This window comes from Terrapene carolina, unplaced genomic scaffold (genome assembly GCF_002925995.2).
Source record: "Terrapene carolina triunguis isolate 2854851 unplaced genomic scaffold, T_m_triunguis-2.0 Scaffold96, whole genome shotgun sequence".
NCBI classification, from domain to species: domain Eukaryota; kingdom Metazoa; phylum Chordata; order Testudines; family Emydidae; genus Terrapene; species Terrapene triunguis.
In genome coordinates, this window is record NW_020664447.1 from 18,955,745 (window position 1) to 18,983,447 (window position 27,703).

General features: G+C 41.7%; 1 protein-coding gene across 1 annotated transcript; it reads left to right on the forward strand.

Moving 5' to 3' along the window:
- On the forward strand, nucleotides 1–27,703 carry NADSYN1 (NAD synthetase 1). Its single transcript, XM_024205054.2, has 21 exons — nucleotides 1–147; nucleotides 1,312–1,372; nucleotides 1,887–2,003; nucleotides 4,605–4,658; nucleotides 5,097–5,186; nucleotides 5,766–5,817; nucleotides 6,858–6,946; nucleotides 8,612–8,729; nucleotides 10,147–10,278; nucleotides 11,082–11,156; nucleotides 11,329–11,453; nucleotides 13,307–13,355; nucleotides 14,875–14,977; nucleotides 16,229–16,397; nucleotides 16,814–16,949; nucleotides 17,205–17,311; nucleotides 19,321–19,452; nucleotides 20,659–20,728; nucleotides 21,568–21,696; nucleotides 22,712–22,888; nucleotides 26,659–27,703. Exons 1-21 carry the CDS (start codon nucleotides 63–65, stop codon nucleotides 26,710–26,712), a joined length of 2,124 nt encoding a protein of 707 aa, XP_024060822.2. The 5' UTR covers nucleotides 1–62; the 3' UTR covers nucleotides 26,713–27,703.

Below are 27,703 nucleotides of genomic sequence, written 5' to 3' on the forward strand. Positions count from 1 at the left end.
GGGGCTGCTTTGGGTGCAACCAACTGCAGGGGAGGAGCGGCGCCCCGGGCGGAGCAGCAGCCATGGGCAGGACCGTGACAGTGGCTACCTGTGCCCTCAACCAGTGGGCTCTAGATTTTGATGGCAATTTGGCACGGATTTTAAAAAGCAAGTGGGGGCACGTTAGGGGCAAGGCTTCAGCCGTCACCTAGCGCGGAAGCGGTGCCTCCCCGGCCTCGGGGGAGGGAGATTTCTCTCAGCATCTTGGGACTGCAGCTGCAGTGGGGGGTGACTAGAGAACTGAGCCCCAGACAGGCGGTCCATGAACTCTTGAGCCCCACTGGTGTCTAGCAAAACTCAGCGCAGGGGGTGATGTTGTTGCCCTGGTTGAATTAAAATGGGATTTTTTTTTTGGAGCCAGAGTGGGTCAGCTGACAGGACAGTTTTAGGCTTTTCAGGTCCCCAGTGTAGCTCCCTGTGTCTCTTCCCTGCCATGGGAAAGTGATACCAGGAGCTACTCTGGGGACCTGGAAAGCCTAAGATTGTCCTGCCAGCTGACCCACTCTGGATCAAAGGAAGAATGGGAAGAAAGGAGGGAGGTGCTGCTTGGAAGGAGGAGAGTGAAGATTAAGGCCCAATCCCTTCCTGACCAGAGCAGAAAGGACCCTTTCTGAGCAGTTTAGAGATTGCCTCTATGATGCCCTCCTTTGTGGCAGGGCACAGAGAGGCAGCTGAAGCTCTCAGTGGTCAAGCCAGCATCAGTGTTTGCACAGTAGATTTTCAGCCCCTCTTTTCCAGGAGGTGATCTGTTGTGCAAGGCCTGTTTTCTGGTTCTTGCACCTGTGGAGCTCTCGCAGTATGTGATAATTGTGTGGAGGAGCTGCTGCAGCCTCAAGTGTGTAGCAAGCACTGCACCGAACCACTGCTTTAGTTTGTACAGCCCCTTCTGACCCATTTCCTTATATATTAGCTTCCCTCTGTCATGATAAGGCTCTAATGGCTAGATTTTCGAAAGAGCTCAGCTCACAGTTAGGTATGTAAATGAAGAGGTTATTGCTAAGCACTGTGGAAAATCTGACCATTTTGTTAAGGTGCTAAATGGAAACTGAGCTTTTCTGAAAAATTTGCCTCTAAATAAACTTGAGCCAAAAAGGATCGTGACACTTCAAATGGACTAAAAGATTACAGGATGACACTGTTATATGGTTGGAGACCATTAAAACAAACCTGGGACTATGTCCAATGCTGGGATCCCCTCTGCACACTGACAGGTTAGATTACCATTTAATGTTTTCTGTCTTTTATTCCCCCCCCCCCCCCGCCATTTTATAGGTATTGAAATAGCAAAATACAAAGGAGCAAGATACAGACTTGGACCAGAGCTTGAAATTTGGTGAGACCATCTTAATTACTGTATATTTGGTATCTTTTCAAGGGGGAGAAGTATATATTGCTCATCAACAGAATAACTAACAATGAATGGTCAAGAACAAATTGTAATGCAGAATACTCTGTGTAATAGTATGCAAATTGCAGTTTAAACCCCAGGATTGGCTATATGAGCAAAAATGTGTTAATGGTAGCGAAGGGTGCAGGATTGAGTTCTTTGTTTTACAACTCCCAGTGGCATCAATTATTAAGTTTATTGTAATGAAAATTCCGGATGGTAAATGTAATGTTCAATTCTGTCCTTTAAACCATGTTATTTTTTGTGTAAAAGAATACTTCAACAACAATACTGTAGAATTTTAAATGCTGTCAATGTAAATGATAAACTATATAGTTTCTTTGTGCTCTGTGTAATTTCCATATGTTTGGGAGGTTGTTTTTATCTTAAGTGGCTGTGGCTTCTTGTGTCTAATTCTGATCTCATCTGAATTTTTTGTCTCGTATCTTTTTCTACACAGTGGCTATGGCTGTTCGGATCACTATTATGAGTCCGATACACTCTTACATTCATTTGAAGTTCTGGCAAAGCTTTTGGAATCTCCTGCCACTCAAGACATCATCTGTGACGTGGGAATGTAAGTGTTGTGTAATTATTACGAAGGGGTAGCTGCCTTGGAAAAAGATGACCCGGCTGTCTGAGCAGACACTACTGGATAGCAAGGACTCTAGAGCAGATGTGGGCAAACTACGGCCCACGGGCCACATCCAGCCCACAGGACCGTCCTGCCTAGTCCCCGGCCCCTTCCCCGCTGTCCCCCCTCCCGCGCAGCCATGCCTCCGTGTGTAGGGTGACCAGATCAGAGGAACAAAATATCGGGACACCGGGGGGAAGGGGCAAAAAAAAAAAAAAAAAAAGCCGAGTGCTGCCGGCGGAGCAAAAAAAACAACAAAAAACCGAGTGCTGCCTGCTGCCGGCGGAGCGAAATATCGGGACAAATTGCATCCCGACCAGAGATCAGTCGGGACGCGGGACAAACAGCTAAAAATTGGAACGGTCCCGATTTTATCGGGACGTCTGGTCACCCTAGCCACGTGGGCCACGCTCTGGCCTGCCGCTCCCGTTGGGCAGCGCAGCTGGCTCTGGACAGGTGTCACGGCTGCGAGCTCCTGCTGCTGGTAAGGGGGCAGGGAGCGGGGGGTTGGGTAAGGGTCCTGGGGGGGCAGTCAGAGAGGAAGGGGCGGTTGGATGGGGTGGAGGTTCTGGTGGGGTGGTCAGGGGATGGGGAACAGGGAGAGTTGGGAGCTGGAGTCCCGAGGGGCCTGTCAGGGGGCAGGGATGTGGATAGGGGTCGGGAGGGCAGTCAGGGGACAGGGAGCAGGGCGGGTTGGATAAGGGGGTAGGATCCCGGGGGGCAGTTAGGGGTGGTGGGTCCCGGGAGGGGGTGGTCAGGGGACGAGGAGCAGAGGGCGGTTGGATAGGGGGTGGGGTCCTGGGAGGGCTGTCAGGGGGCAGGGGTGTGGATAGGGGTCGGGGCAGTCAGGGGACAGGGAGGTTGGATGGGGGCAGGGATCCCAGGAGGGGGCGGTCAGGGGACAAGGAGCGGGGGGGGGGGGGGGATGGGTTGGGGGTTTTGAGGGGGGCAGTCAGGAGGCGGGAAGTGGGAGGGGGCAGATAGGGGGCAGGGCCAGACTGTTTGGGGAGGCACAGCCTTCCCTACCCGGTCCTCCATACAGTTGCACAACCCCGATGTGGCCCTCAGGCCAAAAAGTTTGCCCACCCCTGCTCTAGAGCTACAGTGGCCCAGCTGTAGCATTGCAGCTGTGTTGCTGAGCACTGTAGCATAGACAATACAGCAACAGAAAGGGTTTTTCCGTTGCTTTAGTAAATCCATCCCATCAAGAGGTGGTAGCTTGGTCGATAGAAGGGTATACAGTGTGGGTTAGGTTGACCTAACTACATTGAATGGGATGTGAAATTTTTCATAGCCCTGAATGATGTAGCTAGTTGACCTTACTTGTAGGTGTAGATAGGAAAATTTTTCAGTAGTGTCTTAATGACTTAGGGCTGGTCCACACTGGGGCGGGGGATCGATATAGGAAACGCAACTTCAGCTACGAGAATAGCGTAGCTGAAGTCGACGTTTCCTATATCGAACTAAAAGTACTTACTTTGGGTCCACGCGGCGCAGGCAGGCTCCCCCGTCGACAGCGCTTCCTCCTCTCGGCGAGCAGGAGTTCCGCAGTCGACGGGGGAGCGCTTCTGGGATCGATCTATCGCGTCCAGATGAGACGCGATAAATCGATCCCAGAAGATCGATCTCTACCTGCCGAATTAGGCGGGTAGTGTGGACCAGCCCTTAGACTCCTAAGCCCCACTTTGAAAAGTGATTTAGGCTTCCAAGTGCCTAAGTTGTTTTAAAAATTTGGCTTGGGCTCCTGAGTCATAAAGGCACTTTTGAAAACTTATCCTCTGTATTTAATGTTGTTGTCCAGTACCAGGAGCTTTGCTACTGTGCATGAAGTTTTTACATGGGAAGAGCTGCAGTATGAAAGTGAAAAAAGAACCATTAGAAATCTCTCTTTTTCTTCTGGATACAAACTGGGTAGTTTCACTATTTTTAAGTTTGAAAAATAAAAAGCCCAGTTTTTTCTTTTTTAAAGAGATTTGAGTGGAAGGATCACCAGGATTTAGAGCATACTCTTGGGAAAAGTCTGGGTCCTATTTCTAGGCAATCATGGACTTGTGTGATTATGTGCAATTCTTTCAACCTTTCTGTACCTCAGTTTACCCATCTGTCCAGTGGGATTAATACTTGCATATATCCCAGGAATGTTGAGGCTCTATTTATAAATATGTGTCAAGGGCTTTATGATCCTAACTAGCTATCACAGAGAAACTACCTTCATGAGTAGAAGCAACCTTACATTGACATTAGGGAAAATGTTTTCAATTATGTGCTGATCCCTAGTCAGATTTCCTGAATTAAGTGAAGTGGTTCTGAATTGTATCCTTTAAAAATTAAATATATAAGGTCAGCTTTTCTACTCTGCTGACTCAGCTGGAGGTACCACACAAGTCAAATGTGGCAAAGGATGCTAAAATATATATCACATTTACAGCAGATCTCCTGTAATGTGATAGATATTTTTAATTGGAGTGTTTTTCAATAATCAGCTTGTTTTATTAAATTAATTTAGCTTCAGGTAACACTGATTTTTTTTTTTTCTTTGAACAGGCCTGTTATGTGCAGAAATGTTCGCTACAACTGTAGAGTGATCTTTTTAAACAAGTATGTATTTCTTATCTAGATAATATCTTTTGTAGTCACAGGTTAGGTTAACTTCTTGGTATATAGTTATCAATAGAAAACAAATCATATGGCAACACATTTATATTTAATGGGACAACACCAGCTTCATATCTGTTAATTTCAAAGAGATTAGCAATTTTTGTGAACTTTCTCTTTACAATGACATCTTACTTTTTAATGTAAACATCAAAAATTCCCACTGCTGTGTGACAGACCTACAAAACCAAGAGAGGAAGCTGAAACAGATAGACTATGCAAAGGAAAACAGTGAAAATGACTATATACAAATTGCTGTCAAATATGCAAAGTAAACATACTGAAAAAATAAATAGAAACTTGGCATTTCTTAATACTCATTTGCCCTTGCTGCAGTGTAAGTACTTAAACTCCCTCTCCCTTTTTTTTTTTTTTATAAAGGAAAATTCTTCTGATCAGGCCAAAGATGATACTGGCAAATGCAGGAAATTACAGGGAACTTCGATGGTTTACCCCGTGGAGCAGAGCACGGTGGGTTGTGTACAGCATACTTCTAAGGCTGCTAAAAAGCATGGATTTGCCATTGCAGTCACAGAAAAGGGATTAAAATCCCCATTCCAATGCATTATTTCTATTGCAGGTTCATCAGCAAGGGAAATTCATTTAAGCCACCTAATGGTATTTCATTTAGAAAGCTCTTTAAATAGGACTAAACTTATATCCCGTACTGCCATGCATGGAGGGGAGGCTCTTTAAGGAAGAGAGTCTGCTGCTAATGTGGCAGTGTTCTTGCCCCCCATACCGCTTCCCCTGATTGCCTTCAGACCAAGCAGAAGCCTTTCCATGGAGTCTAGGGTTGGAAGGGTCCCAGCCTGTTTACGGATCTAAACCCACCTCCAGCTGGGTATCTTCTCTAGATGTTTACAGAAGATTCTACCTCAAGAATGGAGCATGGATTTCTGTCTGCCTTGCGGCACGATCCACGTGTATTGATATAATGGTCCCTTCTGACCTTGAACTCTATGAAACATCAGGTTAGCATTGACTATAGCATTGAGTTAAAGCAGAACATTTGTTTCTGAGAATTGCTGATTTGTATAATTGTTTTAGGTTTGTGGAGGAATATTTTCTCCCCAGGATGATACAGGAGGTGACAGGACAGGTGAGTTTAAGGAATGTATTTTCTCATCTTGTTTTAGTATCAACTAGACATAACTTAATCAAAAAGAACTTAATGACAGTATAAAACTGTTAGGCCAAATTCGGCTGTCAGTCACAACAATGCAAATTCAATGGTTTCAGTGAAGTTTGAGTTGCTTGTGAGAATGAGTGAATAATTTAGCCTTATTTACTTAAATGTTAATGTTCTGCAGCAAGGCAAGAGGGTCCAAAGTTTGCCCAACAGAGGATCACATTGGCTGCTTACCAGGAGCTTGAGGATCATACCTGAATTTCCCGAAATAGAACAGGTTTTTCTCCTTGCTTCATGCACAAGTGCAACCTGCAACAGTTGCATGTTACAGCACAAAGTGCTCCATCTTGATCTCTAAGGCCTTGGCTACACTGGCGCTGTACAGCGCTGCAACTTGCTGCACTCAGGGGTGTGAAAACGCCCCCCCCCCGCCCCCCAAGCGCAGTGAGTGCAGCGCTGTAAAGTGCCAGTGTAATCAGAGCCTGCAGCGCTGCACGCTCGCTCACAGCGCTGCAAGCTACACCCCTCGGAGAGGTGGAGTACATACAGCGCTGCGAGAGCTCTCTCGCAGCGCTTGCGGCGCGACTACACTCGCGCTTCACAGCGCTGCCGCGGCAGCTCTGTGAATTCCCGAGTGTAGCCAAGGCCTAAGTAGACAGCTCTGATTTATGGCCACACCTTTTTGTTAAATCTGAGGGTGGCTTCTAGAACTGCATGAGCTACCCCTGTTCTCCAGAATCTTTAATTAAAAAGAGATGGGCCTGAACCAAAACCCTAGCTCCTAACACCACTGGAACTCTGGGAGAGGTAAGAATCTGATCTGGATTTTTCAGTTTGGGCCTATCTCAAAGTAAAATCAGTTTGAGATTAGACAATGTGCATTGTGCTTTTGCTTTGATACTAATTTTATGTAGTTCAGTATTTTTCTTTTTTGGGGATTACTTTTTTAACTCCTATTAGACAAGGCCCCCTGTTTAAACATGCATGTCTGTGTTCTCTGTTTTCCTCAGGAAACTGTTCCTTTTGGTGATGCAGTGCTAGCAACCAAAGATACATGCCTAGGGAGTGAAATCTGTGAAGAGCTGTGGGCACCAAATAGGTAAGACAGAGAGATGAATGAAAAATAGGATGAAGCATGTTCTGAAGCTGCCAAAAGGAGAGGTGCCTCTGCAAAGCTCAGTTAATGTTCCTCTATGGAAAAAATCTTTCAGAAAATGTCAGCATAACTTGGATTATCAAAACATAACAAGGAGCAAGAAATGCATGCGGGGTGTGTGGGGGAGTGTCTAAGTAAATGGGACAAAGAATTTTGTTGTCTTTATGTATTACAGTTTCAGTGTTGACAACTCTGTGTGCCCGAGTCACTCCTTGGGATGACAGATGAACTTGAGAGTTTTAATTAACCAGTTCATGAACCAGGAGTTTCATTGTACTACAATGTCTCAAAGGATAATACATAAGGAACCAAACCTTTCCACTACGGTTTTGTGTGTCTTGTGAAGAATTAGGAAAGATACTCCCAATCATTGTTCCATAGATACTGCAAAGGAGACTCCTAATCATTGTTCCATATTCAGAGAACCTTACTAATTCCACACTGCAGAATTCTACCTCCCTCATTATATCACTTACACGCTCATCTACAGGTGTATTATTCACTCTTTAATTTAGGTTTTATTCATTTTTAATTATCAGCTTTATTTTTTTTTAAACTTAATAGTGCAGGCAGTGCATAGCGAGATAGCTTAAGCTAACTCAGGACATGCAAAATTCAAGACATACTATTTAAAGGGTATTCAGCTGAGGCTCTGGAAATTTCTTTCCTGCTTATGGGGAAAGTAAATTCCAGTGCCCAAATTAAGTGCCCTTTAAATAGAGTGTCCTGAATTTCGTTGTTTTAATTTTTAAATTCCTTAGACTTTTTTATAAGAGTTTTTCTGTTCTCCTGTAGAGGTTTAAAATTCTTTACAAGGGAGAAACTACCTAGGGTCCCCGTCTTTTCAGATTAGCAGGCAGGATTGGGGAACTAATTGACATGCAGGAGAAACAGTGAAACTGACTATAATACAAAATGCTGTCAGATGCATAAATTAAACAAATAGGAAAAAAAAAGTAAATGTTTCTCTAAACTCTTTCAGTTCTAGTCATCCTTTGTTCCTTGTAGCTATAGAAAGTGCAAAAATTTTCAATGATGTGATTGATTGTCCTTTTAATAACAGTATATTTTCAACCAATTTCCCATAAAAAATAATTAAAAAAAAAATGCAGCATGCTCATTTTCTCATCTCCATGTCATGTGACTGTAGTCGATCTATTTGTTTGTGCTGTGGGGTTTGCTGAGAAGGAGAGAGTAGAGCTACAGACCTTGGAGGAATGCTTTCATTTCCTCAATGTTAGAAATCATCTTTCTTCTCAAAAAAGGATCATCTGATATTTTTGCTTCGCTGGGATCAATATATTCAGATATATGAACAGGTGACTTCCTTTGAATTAGAAGGATGGCATTTGATAACCTAAAGGAGGATGATGAAAGCCCCTCCTTTTCTCTGGGAAACAATCCATCCATGACAAAGTAACAGAGCAATGCAGGGAAATAAATATGATGCTTTAGCAAATATTTCCATTATTTGAACTAACCAAGACACGTATTAAACTGGCAGTGGACTACTCTAGGCATGGCAAAGAGACAAAATTAGTGGCAACTAATGACAAATGACACAGAGGAAATGCCAGCTGAGTATTGTACTTTCTCTTATTTTTACAGCCCTCATATTGAAATGGGGCTTGATGGGGTAGAGATCTTCACTAATTCGTCGGGGAGTCACCATGTGCTGCGGAAAGCTCACACCCGTGTGAATGTGGTAAATTCTGCAACAGCAAAGGTAGGTCTTTTTAAAGACCAACTCATCTCTTCATTACTTACCCCAGTTTTTCAGGGTAGTCTCCTCTACTCTGAAAGGGCATAGTGTTGCCTGCTTGTGCTAGTAATTAGGCTTGATGGCATTGGAAAGCTAAATCTGTAATCTTCTTTTCATATATATATCTCTACAAAGGAGAGTCAGCAGAATCTTAAACCAGGGTGTATTTAATTAAACCAAAGCCCAGGGATGTGAGATCCAAAGAATGGGCACCTTTGATTCTTCTCTATCTTGGTTCCTTTTAAAAAAACAGAAACAAAAACAAACAAACAAACAAAAAACTATAACAATAAAGAGACAAAACCACCATTCAGAGTGACTAATTATTTTACTGTTGAAAGCATGAAATGTTGTATCCACTTTATGCAGAAAAAAATTGCAACCAATTGTAAACCGATATAGCTCTAAACAAAATATGCATGCATACTGTATGGTGCAAATTTACCAGGATTGACAGCTCATTACTTGGCTATAATCCACTTAGTGAAGGGGAGAGATTTCCTGGCATGGGCACAAGTCTCTGTGGTTCCCTTAAAGCCACAGGCTCCTTTCTGATCTTAATTAAAATGTTCATATTGACATGAGAGCTGAAGAAATATCAGTAATTATACCATTAAGGGAAAATAAAGATCTGGATTTACATTGAAACCTTGAGGCTTTTCCCTGCCACCTCAGTTTATCCTTTTGCCTTCAGAGGTTTATAACTGTAGAGGAGATTAGCAAGATGATAATTTTTTCTAAAGGAAATTATTTAAAAAAAATTAAGATGTTAGGATGTTTTGCATTTTTTATATCTAAAAAAATATATATTCAGTGATTAGGTAAAAACTGTATCTGTTTTTAATAGAGATGGGGTGGAGGGGGAACAAGCCAGTGAATGGCAAGCTAAGCCATGAAAAGTGATTAGTATGTGTATGATTGTCTCTTCATAGTAATTTAACATGCTTTGCTTGCTTAACAGTATCTGCTGTGCCCCCAAGACATCCAAATATAATTTCTTCCTTACTTTGCCAAGCCCTCTATTATAAAGAATTATTGTTATTTTTGCAACACCCGCCATCTTGAACTTTGAATTTCAGTTCTAAAGTAATGGCCTCTACTACTTGAACTAAAGGGGCAACTCCATCTGCTGGTAGCAGCCATCTGAGGGAGATGTAATACACTTAGCCAGTGTGTTATATTATTTGTTTTCACAGGGCCCACAAAGTGCTGAGCACTTTTTTCAAATGAAAAGGAAGGAATGGTCCCTAAATTAGTCACAATGTAAAGATGGAGAGTGGAGTTGGGAGGGGGCAAAAGAAACCAGTAGTTTACCTTTTAACATTCCATAGTTTTCAAACTGTTATATTTTGAAAAAATATATGTATTTTTTTCTTCTTAGAGTGGTGGGATTTACGTCTTAGCCAATCAGAAAGGCTGTGATGGTGATCGTCTGTACTATGATGGTTGTGCCATGATTTCTATGAACGGAGACACTATTGCTCAAGGATCCCAGTTTTCACTGAATGATGTGGTAATAAACTCAGGCTGACTGACATTGCGAGATTCATTTCACTCCTTGGTCTCCCTCAGCATGGCATTGCTATCCTTCTCTCAGACCTTGTTGCAAGGTAAAGTTAGTGGGACTGCTTCTACACTGAGGCTTTTCAGAAATTCTCCCGCCATTGGTCTAGCACAGGTTCAATTCCGTTGGTGCTAGGAAGGCTGGATGCCCTAATATAGACCAGGCAAGTGCCTTTTTACTAAGTTATCCAACCCTGCTCCAAGGGGGTCTAGATGTCACAATGGCACAATTGGGGGCAAGCAAAATAATCACTTGCCCCCAATCCACACTAGCACTTCTTGTTTTGCCTGCAGTGATGGAACTGCAGGAGGGGAAGAATTTCTGAAAATCCTCATGTAGACCAGGCCTGGAGGTTTGGATATCACTGTGGTGAGGAGCAGGCCTTGTTGGTTTATATGTGCTTATTTAAGCAATTGGACACAAAGGTGTCAATTAGAGTGTAATAATTATAGGCTCAGTTTTGCAAACCCTTATGCAAACAAGAAACTTGTTAAGTCAGTATGAACTTTCTCGTGCAGGGATTGTGGGATAGTCTATTGTCCAGTGCATTCAGTATAAATTGTTCTTATTTAATTCATGTGAGGAATCCTATTGAAGTCACTGGTTTTATGCTCATGAGTAGATTGAGCAGGAAATATCTACAGTGGAAATGACTGAATCCCTTTTTAAACAATTCTTTGTACCGTACATTTGGGTTTGGAAAGCCATTCTGTACCTGTGTCGGATGTCTAATTTTAAATGCCTTTCGCCAGGAAGTCTTGGTTGCTACACTGGATTTAGAAGATGTTCGAAGTTATAGGGCAGAAATTTCATGTCGTAACCTAGAGGTAAGAATTCTTCAAATGTGTTGAACTTGTGCTCTTTGATGAATTTCAATAAGTCATTGAGTCAACACATCTTCAATTATTGAAAGAGAGACTGTTGAAATACTTAATGCTTTTATAGATAAATGCTACATTAAAACTGATGACTTCCCAAATTTTCTATTCTATTAATTAGGCAAGCAAAGTGAATTCCTATCCCAGAATAAAAGTGAATTTTGCTCTGTCACGTTCTGATGATATATATGTACCTATCTGTGAGCCAATCCAGTGGAGATATCATAGTCCTGAGGAAGAAATCTGGTAGGCATAAATGAGGTGGGGAAATGAATTTACTCAAAATAAAAATATAGTCTGTTGCATAGTTTATTGGTAAGGTTAAAAAAATTTGGACACTAAAATTATTTCTTGATGGTATGCAAAGTCCTAGTGGGGAAGTGTCTAAACAAAGGAGATCAATAAAGATGGATTTTTAAATATGAAATAGTTCTTATCTTATAACTGTTCTGGAGTATTTATTAGGGCTGTCGATTAATCGCAGTTAACTCACGCGATTAACTCAAAGAATTAATCATGATTAAAAAAGTTAATTGTGATTAATTGCACTGTTAAACAATAGAATACCAATTGAAATTTATTAAATATTTGTGGATGTTTTTCTACATTTTCAAATATATTTATTTCAGTTTCAACGTAATACAATGTGTACAGTGCTCACTGTATTTTATTTTTATTACAAATATTTGCACTCTAAAAATGATAAAATATTATTTTTCAACTCACCTCATACAAGTACTGTAGTGCAATCTCTTTATCGTGAAAGTGCAACTTACAAATGTAGATTTTTTTTTAATTCTTTTTACATAACTGCATTCAAAAACAAAACAATGTAAAACTTTAGAGCCTATAAGTCCACTCAGTCCTATTTCACGTTCAGCCAATGGCTAAGACAAACAAGTTTTTTTTACATTTACAGGAAATAATGCTGCCCGCTTTTTATTTGTCACCTGAAATTGAGAACAGGCGTTCGCATGGCACTTTTGTAGCTGGCATTGCAAGGTATTTACATGTCAGATATGCTAAACATTCATGCTCCTTCATGCTTCGGCCACCATTTCAAAGGACATGTTTCCATGCTGACGACGCTCGTTAAAAAAATAATGCGTTAATTAAATTTGTGACTGAACTCCTTGGGGGAGAACTGTATGTCTCCTGCTGTTTTTCCCACTTTTTGCCATATATTCCATGTTGTAGCAGTCTCGGATGATGACCCAGCATGTTGTTCATTTTAAGAACACTTTCACTGCAGATTTGACAAAATGCAAAGAAGGTACCAATGTGAGATTTACGCAAAGAAGGTACGAATGTAAAGATAGTTACAGCACTCGACCCAAGGTTTAAGAATCTGAAGTGCCTTTCAAAATCTGAAAGGAATGAGGTGTGGAGCATGCTTTCAGAAGTCTTAAAAGAGCAACACGCCAATGCGGAAACTACAGAATCCGAACTACCAAAAAAGAAAATCAACTTTCTGCTGGTGGCTGATGGCATCTGACTCAGACGATGAAAATGAACATGTATCGGTCCATATTGCTTTGGATTGGAATGGTGGTTGAAGCATGAAGGGACATATGAATCTTTAGCACATTTGGCACGTAAATATCTTGTGACGCCGGCTACAACAGTGCCATGCAAATGCCTGTTCTCACTTTCAGGTGACATTGTAAACAAGAAGCGAGCAGCATTATCTTCTGCAAATGTAAACAGACTTGTTTGTCTGAGCGATTGGCTAAACGTGAAGTAGGACGGAGTGGACTTGTAGGCTCTAAAGTTTTACATTATTTTGTTTTTGAATGCAGTTTTTTTGTACATAATTCTACATTTGTAAGTTCAACTACAATACTTATAAGGGGGGAATTGAAAAATACTATTTCTTTTGTTTTTTACAGTGCAAATATTTGTAATAAAAAATAGCTATAAAGTGAGCACTGTACACTTTGTATTCTGTATTGTAATTGAAATCAATATATTTGAAAATGTAGAAGACATCCAAAATATTTAAATAAATAGTATTCTATTATTGTTTAAGTGTGCGATTAATCACGGTAATTTTTTTAAATCTCTTGACAGCCCTAATATTTATATTTTGTAACTTTCAGCCTTGGCCCTGCATGCTGGCTTTGGGACTACTTAAGACGCAGTAATCAGGTAAGAACTCTCTTTTCAACATTGTCTTTCTATGTTTTAACCATAAGAACGGTATAGGTAGCTTGCCTCTACCTAGATTTCTTTAGAGCAAGATTATTCTGGGAGACTTTTCACTAGTATCTTCGGTTCAAGCTTAAAGCACTTATTCAAGGTGTGTCTAACTGTTCTCTTCAAATCTGTTAGTGCCCAGTCCTGCTTTCTTTAAATTCAATAACAAAACCCCCATTGACAAAGGGACTTTTTTTTTGTTTTTGTTTTTTTGGTAACCTAAGTTGGTGCTCCAGTTTCCTGCAAGCAACATATTTTTAATGGCATGATAAAAACATCCTTTCTACCCTGTACCCAGAAACAATACACCAGATTCATTGCTGACTTGCACCCTGGCAATCTGATTAAAGTCAATGGAATTGTGTAGGGTGTAAATCAGCACTGAATCTGGCCAGATTGTTTAGGATCCCTCAAGAGAAATTCCTTCTAAGAGCTTCATTCATGAATCTGTTTCCTTTGTGCATTCATGTTGCTGTTGACTTTTTTTTCTTCTGCTTGGTTTTGGGCCCTCTTTTCATCATGCACATCTCTATGCTGTACATCACACAAGTGCTGAATTGTGATGCTTGTATTCTTGCCAGTTCTGGGCTTGCTCCTGCACCCATTGAAGTCCAGTAGAAAACTGATATTGACTTCTATGGGAGTAAGACTGGGCCCATTATGGCTGTTATTGGGAGAGGCATATTACTCATGCTTTTCCTGTAACATGAAAATGGAGAGTGACTATCATGTAAACTATTGATGAATAGGACAGTGAATTTAAGATTTAACCCACAACAACAGTTTATTGCATCTGCAACATATTCAACTATTGCCAACATGCACACAGATGAAATCTTAGTAGTAGTTGAGAGCCTACAGAGACACATGAAAAAGTACTAGTCAGTTACAGCTCTCTAAAAATAGGTGGTCCCTAACTATAAAGAAAACATACTGCATCCATTGCAAGGTAACTGCTTTTACCATTCCTTGCCAAAATAATTCTGATGATCACCTTCCATCTTCTCAAAAGCCATTTTAAGTAGATGGACAAAAAAAAGTGACAAACACACATACTAGTGGTTTGATTCCAAAGATCGTGTTTTGAAATAAGCAGAAGATCACATTAAGCAATGATCCAAATTAAACAGCGTGGATTGGATACTAAGAACGCCATCCTTCTTAATTGCCTTTCCTTAACCACGCTAGAGGGTGAGGACCTGTTCAGCAGCTTTTTCTAGCCATCAAAGTAAAAGGTTTAACCTGAGACTTGGCTTGGTTAGCCAATGCAAAGTGATAAGGGTGTGAAATGCTTTGCTAGATCTGTTTTCCAACGAAGTACTACCAGACTTGACTGGCCCTGCTGGCTGGAGCATGCATAACTCACCTGAGGGAGGGACACAGGAATGGGCTCAACATATTGTTTCTGAAGGGTAAAATACGTTTTTACAATGGCACTTCTTACAGCTTTTTCCATTGTTTGCTGCTTAAGGCAGGATTTCTCCTACCGCTTAGTGGTGGAATTGACAGTTCTGCTACAGCTTGCATTGTGTACTCCATGTGTCGCCAGGTTTGCCTTGCAGTCAAGAATGGAAGTAAGTTGGTGTGTATGTGTGTCCTTGTCAAAGTAACCAAGCTTGCTAATGGTTAGAGGTAGATGAATATTAGCCATTACTACAGTACATAAGGTGCAACATATGGTCATGTGCTTAATTAGAGATCAGGTCCAAGCGCTACATTTCAGTGGAGTGTGGTAGCTAATTGCCTTAGATGCCTTTTGAGAAACCCAGCCAAAATGTGGATCCAGATTTCAAAGATCCTCCAAATTGTATTTATGGGTTTTGGTCAGCTATGAAACTCCGGCTATGTCTACACTTATGGCGTGTGGAGTACACATGCAGCATGCCTGCTAGTGGGGGGTATAAATAGCAGTGTAAATAGTGAGGCATGGCTTAGGTGAATAGAATAGAGTGCCCTACATGCCTGACGCTTGAGGGTGTACTCTACATGGCTCTCTATATGCCCAAGTAGTGCCTCCTACGTTGACACTGCTGTTTTCAGCATTGTAGTGTCTCTCTGCCTCCCTGCTGCCAGAGCCTTTCCCTGCCACAGTGTAAAGCTGCAGTGGGGGGAGGAGGGGGAAGAGCAGCAGGGAAAGGCTTCAGCAGGAGACGACAGCAGGGAAGGGCTCTGGCAGAAGGGAGCTGCCAGAGCCTTGCCCTGCCACCATCCCACTGCCAGAGCCTTTCACTGCCGTGTGTAGCTACATGTGTAGTGTATATCTTCACTTACGGGCAAGGCATAGAATACATAGCCATGGATCTGGATTATTCTTTGGATTTATCATCCAAATTTTGGGATGTTTGGGTCTGGTGTTCCAGTTTGTTGTGGGAGAGTTTGTTCATTTGGGGTGAAATTCAACTGTGTACGTCGGCCAGCTCAGTTCTTAAGCCGTGCTTAAGTCTCACACACATGCTTAAGGAAAGTTAAGCCCTGAAATTGTGTTGAAGTAGTCCATAAGCTTTGTACTGGATTAGCATTTCATCCTTATGAAGCCTCTTTGTAATACATGGGACAAAACTTTTTTATATTTATAGATGCAAAACCAGCAGCAAACTCAATAATTCTCTGTGATGGAATTGAGAACATTTGAAATGCCAACAAATGAAGTGTTACCTTATTTTGTGAAGGGTTGTTGTGAGGCTTAGTTCCTTTATGATTGTAAAGTGCTTTGAGATCCTCTAATAATTGGTGCTGTGGAAGAGCGAAGTATTATTAGCAATAGTACAAGGTATCTGTGATGGTTCATCTGATTTCTCATTTTACTTTTACTGCATTGTCTGCAGATCAAGGTGTGCTGGCCGATGTACGTAGGATAGTGAATGATGAGACCTATACTCCTGAGGATTCCCAGGAATTCTGTGGACACATCTTCACCACTTGTTACATGGCTAGCGAGAACTCCTCCCAGGATACATACAACAGGGCCAAATTGTTGGCTGAACAAATAGGCAGGTATAGAATAAGAAATCCTTGGATTAAATTATGTTGCAGTTAAGATTTCATATACAGTTTCGGGTTTTCTAAAAGACCAGTATGAGAGTAATAAAGGTGGTAAGTAGAATATTACAGCCTTAATACCTGAGTGTATGTGTGGGGGTAGGCATTGGAAACATTGGGGGAAGAATAAAGAAACCAGTCAACTGAACTTGAAAAGTCTGCACTCCAGGCTCCCCAAGTCTAGAAGCCAGATATTAGGTGGTGATAGGCTTTAGTGCCTTAATCGTGTGTCCTTGATTTACATGCTAGAGAATTGAGGGTTTGATTATTTTCTTCACATAAGGAAGACAAAATTAAAACCATTTGTTTTATACTATTTTACCTAGTCGTACGCATGCAAACTGATTTACTTGTGCTTGTAATCTTCTCAGCTATCATATAAATCTAAACATAGATGTGGCAGTGAAAGCCATTGTGGGGATTTTCAGTATGGTGATGGGGAGATCTCCCCAGTTTCGTGTCTATGGAGGGAGCAGCAGGGAAAATCTGGCACTACAGAATGTGCAGGTATGCTTTTGTTGCCCCAAAGGAACCACCCCACCTAACCCTTCTTATACTAACATTTGGGGATTAAGTGACACTGGGTTGCGGTGTTCACTAGTCAGCTGTAGAGACCGGAGTTCTAAATGTGGCTTAGTTCTGAAGTATGCTGGGCTCATCGTAGTTCCTAGTGGACATTCGAATTTGACTTTGAATTCTGTTTTATGAAGGAGAAAGTAGTTTGCTTTGTAAATCTGCTTTATTTCTCAATTTGATTTGTAGGCTAGAATCAGAATGGTCCTTGCCTACTTGTTTGCTCAGCTGAGTCATTGGGCTCGCGGGATGCCTGGCGGGCTTCTGGTGCTCGGATCAGCCAATGTGGACGAAAGGTGGGTGAATATTAGAAATCTATTAACAAGTCATCGGGAGTCAAATTCACTGCAGTCTTTTGTAACTCCACTGGATGACAGTATATACCAATGCCCCAGAAAATATAATTAATTTAAGAATAAAATGAGTGTACTGGAATCAATGAAAACATGAACTGAACCAAATCAGTAGACATTTTTCAGATGCCCATTAGAGAATTGGTGCAGTAATTTGATAAAAAGAACAGCTGTTCCTTTCTCAGCAATCTTCAGTAGCGAAGGTGACCCATATAGTAAATAGAAAACGAAAGTGAAGCTAATATTTTGTGTCTTTTTAATGCCTTTATTATTAGAGATTTAAAAACAAAAAACAAAACAAAAAACCCCAACAACTTTGGAAGCCATGCAATATATTTAAAAATATCAGGACCAAGCTTAGTAGCTTGGTCACAGTATGGTGGGGCATCACAAAGGACAAGGTGACCTGTGACTGTGGGAGCCTGGAAACTTGGGATTTTAGTTGCTATTGAGGTAAGTAAGGAAGTATTTTAGTTGTTTTTGTGTGAAATGCCCTGCTTCATTGGTTGGTGGAGGCATCAGAATTAGATTTACAGTTTGCAGATCCTCACGTTGTAAATGGGGGAGTTGGGTGTCAATACATTGCAATGTAATACAAAACAACAGTCAGACATACTTAAGTAAGTCCAGTGTTAATGGGACTCACGTTAGCTGACTTGTGTTACAGAACCCTGGGCTTAAGTGTCTACATTGTATTTAAACCCTACATTGAGACTTGTCTAACCTAGGGCTCAGGCATCCACAGTGTGCAGACTTGAGTCAAAGTTACTATATCCCAAAGTCTCCTGTAATGTGGCCACTCTAGCCATAGGACTGTGATGCACTGTGGGAAAACTTTACTGCCTGCCCTGCATGCTTTACATGCTGGAGAATTGTGGGGTTGTTGTTACAGGAAGTTTGAATAACCCACCAAACCCAGGATGCTCTCTGACAGTGTGCTTGCAGATGGGTGATCAGAAGAGAATGGGCTAATGCTGACCTGAGCTGCTACTGTTAGCTAAGGGTATGGGGGAGTGGCTTCCCTTTTCAGTAGAGTGGACTGCAGATTGTTGGGATAGAGAGGACTAAGGAAGTTGTCCCATGGAATTGTGGGATACTTTTGGATGAGTCCCAGGACCCAAGTCAAGCAGCACTGCATCTACACTGCAAAGCAATAGGGCTTGGACCCTGGGTCCCGGTTTCACTTGAGCTTTGACCCTAGAGCTCTGCAGAGTCCTGGGACCCTGGGTCAGTGTAATTGGAGTGTAGACACAAGGGGGGGTTGGCTTAAGCCTGGGCTAAAGCATAGTCTTATATTGCAGTGTAAACATTAGAGACCCCAATCAAGATCAGGGCCCCTTTAGTCCAGGCTCTGTACAGACACACACTGCATTGAAGCTGTCCCTGCAGAGAGAGCTTACAGTCCAAATAGAGGCATAGAGACTTTCCCAAAGTCATACTGAAACTCAGAGGCAGAGCCCACAGCTCCCAAGTCCTAGTTCAGTGTCCTATTCACTGGACCATTTTGCCTCTCCACAGAGTAGCCTGTAAATTACTTACCCCTCTGATTTCCCAAGAAGGTGAGATCAGGTGGTCTCTGAGTGGTTGGATTATCCAGGAAAGTTGAGACCTCAAGAGGGAAGGGCTCTAAGAAGTAGCTTGTGCCAGTCCTGGGAGGCAGTCAGCCTACATTGCTTCAGGAAATACAGTCTTCGTTTTGTTTTTATTTGCAATTCACTTGTAATGCATACAATGCTAACTGCAGTTGCAGTAGGTATTAAAATATTATCACCTCCCTGCCAGAGACATAATGGTCATTAGAGTAGCACTACCATATCCGAACAATCATCTGTTTACCCCTTAATGTCCCAGTGACTTTAAAAAAATGATAGCCTTATAAATACACATGAAAACATAAAAGGCCCTATTTTTATAATCTTGGTTGTTATATAAAGTTCCTTATTCTCTTTCAGTCTTTACGGATACTTGACTAAGTACGATTGCTCCAGTGCCGATATCAATCCTGTTGGTGGAATCAGCAAGACTGACTTGAGAAGTTTGATACAGTATTGTATGGAAAACTTCCAGCTTACAGCACTCAGAAGGTGAGTAGTCAAGTAATGATTCTTAGGCCCTGTTTTAGCATCCATACTCCTCTTCCTCTCCTACAGTGTGTGCACATCTGTAACATAATGGAACTCCAGTTCTGAACCTCTTACGCCACTGTAATACATGTGATAAATAATAATAACTTTAAATGTAGCTGCAGCTAGTATATTTTTCCTGATCAGTGTGTACAGAGATTTTTCTCTGAAAACGAGGCAGCCTAATAGCACTATTAATATTGGCCATCTAGACCTACCAAAACTCTGTAGTCTTTAGCATAGCTTTAAAACATGGATATATTATGGTTCTTGCAAAATAAATCCAAGTGAATATTTGTCAGGGAAGTTATGCCATAACTGTGCTAGCAACTATGTTTAAACATGATTGCTACTAGGGCTGTATCTACACTAGGGTTTATTTTTTGGCAACTTTTTTCTATCATTGCTAACACCAGCTGGTTGAGGGTGCTAGTGGAGACAATGCTGCTGTGACTGCCTAAGTTTTTACACTACATTACCCCTCTACCCCGATATAACGCTGTCCTCGGGAGCCAAAAAATCTTACTACGTTATAGGTGAAACCGTGTTATATCGAACTTGCTTTGATCCTCCGGAGTGCGCAGCCATGCCCCTCTGGAGCGCTGCTTTACCGCGTTATATCCGAATTTGTGTTATATCGGGGTAGAGGTGTATTTAAAAGGGACAGTGTTAATCCGGTCAGCTTCAGGAGCTGTTCTATACTAGCTTTCCCAATGTTGTTACCATCAGGGGAGCTTCAACAGGAGAGACTCTTGGCAAAAACTCATTGTAGGCAAGGCTATGCTCTTTTTCAGCCTTAGCCTGGACAGGGATTTAGATGGATGCAAGACTGTTTATTTGCTGTTTCTGTGAATGTAGCACAAACTATCAAAAACTTTCAGTTGCAGAACTGATTGTTGCTGTGTTTGAATCCTGAGGTCCTTATTCCATTTATACTCAGACTTGACTCAGGAAAATATATTATAACTATGATTTTACAATAAGCATCACCCTGTGCACCTGGGAGAGCTTTTGGCACAAATGGCAGTAGTCTAGTAGATGTCCCATTTTCTTTTCACGATCATTTTGCAGGTTGTGCTCCCCAAATGGACTTAAATAAAGCACTTGATATTTAGCAGGCCAGTCAGCTAACGGGATTGGTTTGAATGAATGCTTTTTCCTACACAGTATTATATCAGCTCCACCAACTGCAGAGTTAGAGCCCCTGGCGGATGGACACGTGTCTCAAACTGATGAGGTAATGGGCAATGACTTTAAAAAACGCTCTGGTAAGCCTTATTCACAACTTGTTTTTTGTTCAGTAGTGGCGTTGCTGCCCCTCTTCAAACTATGACTAAGATAAGTTTCTCTCCTTTTGAATGGTCTCATAAGCCATTCCACAAAACAGCTCTGTAAACATTAATATCTGGCACCAAGCTTGTTTATACAGGCCAAGAGTTTCAAAAGTAATGCGTTTTTGGATGCCTTGAGTTTTGGGTGCTCCACTCAAGATATCTCTAAGGGGTCTGTATTTCAGAGGGTGAAGGCACAGCCCTTTCTGAAAATCAATCCCCTTCAAGGCCTCTCAAGTTGGGCCCCCCAAAATGGGAGTCACTCAGAATCACAAGTCACTTTTGGAAATATTGGCCCCAGAACTTTGTTTCTTCATTTTCTTTATTTAGTTGGATATGAGATCAGTGTTCAAACTTACAGAACACCCCTGAAATCAAGGATGGTCTAAATTCTAGGGAACTGTAGAGTGTTTCTAGGAAAGTGGAGGGTAAGTCAGGGCAGAATTTAGCTTCTTGTCTTCAAGCAGAAGGCCAACATCTAAGTTTAACTTGCAGACGTGAAGCCTGTGTTCAAGTACCACAGAAGGAAAAATCCTTTTTATTCAAGAAGTGCTCTTGCTAGCTAGATGCAGTATATTCCCATAAAAAAATTCTGAACTTCCACTGCAGTCCTTATTTTAAATGGAGATGGATTTTCTATTTAGTATTTCTCTGATTAACTGAATTTATTACAGTCTCCTATAAAATAATGCAGTCTGACTCATGTTATACATTTTCAGTGCCCTTTTTGTGTGTGATATTTCAGGAAGATATGGGGATGACATACACAGAACTCTCAGTCTATGGCAAACTAAGGAAGATGGCCAAGGCTGGACCTTACAGCATGTTTTGTAAGCTGATCAATATGTGGAAGGAGATCTGTACCCCAAGAGAGGTAAAAATTAAAAAAATCTTGTATTTAAAATCCTCCATTAACAGAATTTGCACTTGGAAAAAGATCACGTGTAGTTTTCATAACTTAAAAGGAACAGCTTAATCAGTCTCTTGTATTTAGAAATACCCTAGAAAGGTTAAAGGAGAAAATGTTAAAGGAGAAAAGACCAAATTTCAAGAGAAATCTCTCTGTGGAAACCTGCCCACTGACACTGATCACACACTACCCACTGTCTGTGTTGTGTTTTGCTGTTTTCTGCTTTTACAAGCTGGCACAGATCCTAGAGTGATTCCAGCCTTTTGTCTATACTGCAGACTGTTAGATCAACAGTTAGGTATTCTGAAGGGAACTGTTTATTTTTAGATCTATACATGCATGGCCAAATTCTGCCTTCCCTTATATGCGCCCAATCCCCATGAAGTTAATGGGTGTGCCATGAATATATTGCAGGAGAGAAGGTGGCTCTTGATTTTCAAAACACCTAAAAGAAATCCACGTCCACATATCCTGTGACGGAGTTGGTTGGAGGGGTGTCATTTCCATGACATTTCAATGGGCACTTGCTTTTATCCCAGCAGTGCCCTTTTTGGGACCTCTGTGAGGTAGGGAAGTTCTATTATTCCCATTTTACAGATGGGAAGCTGAGGCACAGAGAAGCTAAGTGACTTGCCCAAGGTCACACAGGAAGTCCATGGCAGAGCAGGGAATAAAATTTGGGTCTCCCACCCAGGCCAGTGCCCCAACCCCTGGGATATCCATCTTCTCCCTTTATAAGAAACATTTACAGCAAAATAGTACAGATGTGTGTTTCGTTGTGACACTTTTGTGCATTCTGATACTTTAAATGCATATTACATAGCTAGCTTCCTCTGTGGTAAGATAAATTAGTAGTGGTAACTAATATATATAAATTTGGATTTGTGAATTAGCTCTCTCCAGAGTAACTTGCTCGTCTAGAATTGTGTTTAAGTTCTGAGAAATTTCAGTTGACCTGAAACTGTGTTTTGTACACCAGGTGGCATCCAAGGTGAAGCATTTTTTCAGGATGTACTCAATTAACAGACATAAAATGACCACCCTCACACCTGCTTATCATGCTGAAAACTACAGTCCTGACGACAACCGATTTGACCTGAGACCTTTCCTTTACAACTCCACCTGGTCCTGGCAGTTCAGGTCTATAGATAAACAAGTAAGCATAGTTCACTTCTTTTTTAGGTTTATTTTAAATCATTTGTGATACAATAAGCTCAGTTCCAGTATGTCTACATAGACAAGATTCCTATGATCTAATTCTTAGGAGAGCATAGTAACTTTAACTGTTACTTTAACAGGGGCACGGAGGAATGTTTGGGGGAGTGTGGCGGGGCCTGGGTCAGCCTCCACGGAAGGGCAGGGAGGGATTGCCACCCAGCCCTGCTCCTCGCCCAGCTCTGCTCCAGCCCGGCCCCAGCCCTAGCCCCCAGTGCGGCCTGGCCGGGGCTCCTTTTACCTCTGTCCGGGTGTCCCCACCCTGACCCCAGAGCCACGTCCCTTGCCACAGCTCCCTGGGGTGGGGGAGACAGGGTTAAGGCGGGACACAACCTTGAAAAGTTTGGGGACCACTGATCTATGCTTATGAACTCCCTGCCCATTCAGAGCAACGGGCCAGCACACAGTAACAGAAGTCTATCTACACGGACCTGATTGCAGGATTGGGACCTAAAATGGTGTGACAAATTCAGTAAGAGCTGGGAAATTGAGTGAAGGTGTCTGCCCATCTGCCTTTACAGCAATCCCCTCTTTGAACCTTGAAGTCAGTGGAGTTACACCGAGGATTAATTTGACCTTGTATGCCTGGATATAGCAACTATTTTTAGACTGACACTGTGAGGTGTGTAGAGGATCGAGTGGTAGCTGTAACTACGACTTGCTTGGTTTTCTGTGGGCTTCAGTCACAACCTTAACATTATTTCAATACATTTTCTTTTACCATAAAAGTGCTTGGCTGAGGAATTTTAACACATTGGCGTTTTCACTGCCAAAGATTTTACATTTCAGTTGCTTTTAAGAATATGTTTACATATGGAACAAAATATTAATTCCCACCTCTCTAAAATGTCAGGCATGCTGTAATAGTAGCTGACTCCCTGGAAACCTAGGATAAAAGGTACCATATGCTGCATTCTTTTTTTAGCCCCACCCCACAACTCATAATTTTGGGCCTTTTCCCATTAAAGCATAGGGCAAAACTCCTTTTGGATTGGATATTTTTGTAGGATCAGACTGTAAAAATCTGGCCTCTCTTTTTGTGCCTGTAAATATTATGGGCACAGTGAATATCACTTAGACTTGTAATGACCCAGTGTATTGGCATATGCTTCCCTGTGATATTACTTGGGCCTGCAGGTATTTGCCATTGCAAACTGTGTGCAAAGAGGGGGGCCAGTTTAAAAAAAAAAAAAAAAATCCATTCCTTAAATTTTTCTTATCCAGTAGATTACAGCAGCAGCCTGTGCTGGTAACTGTTTCAGAAAGTTTTTCACAAGACTCAAAAATAAGGGCATGTTACAGGGTTCATTCTGCACTGTGGTGCCTCCTGCTGGCTGTTGTGGGGATTAGCTCTGTTCACCAGTGCGCCCTCCTCTGGTGGTGCCTCGCCACCGTCACTCCTGTTCTAGGACCCACGTCTCTCCAAGGACCGCGGCATCCTCTTCAGCGACACAGCCCTCTGGTTATGCTGCACTCTGTGCTCCCCCCTTCTGAGGGACCTGCAGTCTGCTGTTCAGACACTTCCCTTAGTGGCTACTGCAGTATATTGTCTGGCCACTTCCTCGTGGCCACAGCATCCTCTTTATCCTTGCCTTAGACCTTCCACCTGCAAACCCCAGCAGCCAGCCAGGAGCTGTCTCTCGCTCCCCCAGCCCCTGCTAGCAGCACTGCTCTGTCTAGGGTGCTGACAGTTCTCTCAGCCCTCCAGGGACACAGTCCTTCCTCCCTGGGCTCCCCGCAGAGAACTGCCTTTCTGTGCCCTGCAGTTCCCTTTTTATATGGGCTTGCTTGGCCCTGATTGGCTGCTCCCTTCAGCCCTTCTCTGATTGGCTACCTCCGGTGCAGCCTCCCTAGGGCTCTATTAACCCCTTAGAGCCAAGTGTGGGGCAGATGCCCCATCACAGGGCCTCTTATAATACTGCAAGGCAAGGCTGGTCTGTTTTGGTAAGTGAGTGCACTAAGGGTTTCCCTTGGCCTGGAAATTCTGCACTTGCAGGCCACTCACTTGTAATTCCTAAGAGAATCATCCTCGAGGACAATGTCACGTGTTGTTTGTAGCACAAAGATAAGATGTTAATTGGAGAGAGAGCTTGAGACAATGGTTTTATTCAGATTCGCCAGACCTGCAGTTATGGCTCATTTCATCCTCCAGCACAAAGGGGCTGTCGCCCTGGTAGATTTACCAGTGTGAGGGAATTCCTAGGTGGTGCAGCTCTGATGCCACCCTCCAGAGCTCTTCTGCACTCTACTACTACCTGGCTTCCAAAATGGCCCCTGGGGCCTTGAGTAGCTGGCATAATTTAGAGCAGTTGTGAGGTGATTGGGGCATGGGCTGACACAGAACCTGTCGAAAGGATCAGGGACTGAGGTTGGATGCAAATCTTTTGCATACACCTTTCTCTGCTGTTTCCAGTGCTTATTGGGCACAGCTGAGAATCTGGCCTATGGCTTATTGTTCCTCTGTTCATTGTTCATGCGGAGATATAGGAAGAAGGGGACACACATCAGGGCCCAAATGGGGCTCTGGGTGATCACTACTTCCCACCACCCAACACAGATGTCATGAGGTTAAGTGGTGTCCGTATAAAGAAATGAAAACTACTGATTATTCCTCAGGATAGGCTTTTAATGATTTACAGCTATAAATGCAACATAGAAGACAAGCACAAGTACAAGTAAACTTTTACTACTATTTTTAATACTGCAGCATTAATATAATCTGAGATCAAATTATTCCGACACACTTGTTTTTTAATACTATAGTGTTAGTACAACTTGAGATCAAAACAGCTCGAGCAACCCAGACTTCTTTACTCTGTTACCTTATTTTGCATGCAACCAGACTATTTTACTTTAAAACCTTACCCTGCCGAGAATATGTTACCCTTTAGTCGACCGCTCTTTGCATTGGCCAGGTGCAGATAGTCGGTGCAGTTCAGGTTTCCTTGGTTCAGGGGGTGCGGGTCAGACTGATCAAAGAGACTAACTTCTTAGACCAAGACACACACACACACACCCACCTGAGGTTCTACACATTTAATCTCATTTGCCTACCGTGCTTTGAAGCAGGTCAACCAATCAGGTTAGGCCAAATTTAGTGTTGTCGCTTTGGCTGTATAATTCATGCTTACTTATTTTCTTGTAGCCAATTATTGTTTTAGTTTATAAGTTATGCTCAAGGAGATAGCTTATTTCTATATAGCCCACTGTCTCGACTGTGGTTTCCCTTAGTTTTCTAGGTAACTTACCTCTAAATGGGCTATCGGCTTGATTGTGGGTGAGGTTATTTTGATGACCTATGCCTAAAGGCCTAGCCCATCAAACCCACATAGGAATCAGTTTTTTGGCTGCAGCATCTCTTAACCACAAGTTCCAAAGGTGGTTTCAATAAGCCATACCTGGGGGCATGACCTATTATACCATATAAGAGTCAGGATAAAATGTTGTCTGGTTGTAGGTGTCTTTTGACCACAAGTTGTAGCTTCATTTTGCAAAGCTTGCTTTTTAAAGATAATTTTGCAAAGCTCATTCTATAAAGCTTCCGGAAGTTTTAGGCCTAATACTGGTGATCATCTTAAACTTGACAACAAGTTTACAATCTTGCTCAAATTAATCACAGTTCACTACCCCAATTCCTTGTGTGAATCTAAAATTCATATCAGAAATTAAATGCAAATTTGTTTTTTACTTCTGTACCTTGTTTACTTACAGGTTTCCAATCTAGAAAGTAAGGAAGGGAAACCTGTACTTGAAGATGTGGACTGACTACTCTCCGCTCTTATACTACTGACTTAATAGTGGGTCTACAAACACAACATTCAAGGATAGAGTATATTCTGAAGATTAGCATGGTTCCAGTGACTGAACAGACTATAGAGCTGGTCTATCTTTTTGTTACCAGTTATATTTGTAATTAATCAAACCCAAATTAGTTTGGACAAATAAGTTTCAAGCTGTATTATTCATGATTCTGAATGGTTTGCTTCAGCTATTCACTATTTGTTATTCATGGTGTGTGATTGGTCACATATTTCACATGGTCATGGCTGAAACTTTTAAAATGTAAAAATAAAGATTGGACTTTTGGGTTTTAATTTTTGGATAATTAATCATTCATGATTCATTAATATTTTCACATATACCCAAAGATTGTCTGAATACTTGGAAATAACAAGTGTTATGATCCCTCCAATCATAGAAACCCAGGTCAGTGCTTTTGTGTGAAAATGTGTGCGCCCATATAAAATTTGACTGGGCCTAATGAATGGTCTGCATGTGATTTTTATATAACATGTTGAACTGAAAGCAAAAATCTTTATAGTCTCTGGCACATGCTGCTGTGAAAAAAAACTAAATTTTCATTTTATTGTGTAATAAATTCACATTTTTATAATGCTAATTGGCTCTGTTCTTAACATTTTGTATTTACATAGAATTAACTAACTCATCTGGTTTAGTGATTGGAACAGCAGAGTAAGATCCTAATTTAACAAAGGTATTTGAGCATGGGCCAAATTTTATATACATGAGTAGTTTCTAATGTGGCCCAGATCAGCACTCCTAAGATCTGTTTCTGGCTCTGCCATCTACTTGCTGTGTAACCTTTGAAATTCACTTTAATCTCTGTGAGTTTGTTTCCTCATTCCTAAAATAGGGATACTGCCTAGTTGATATAATGCTGAATGCGCTCTGAGATCCTCAGATAAAAGGTACTCTACTATTATCTGTAAAACATTATTTAAAGGTGAGCTGTAAA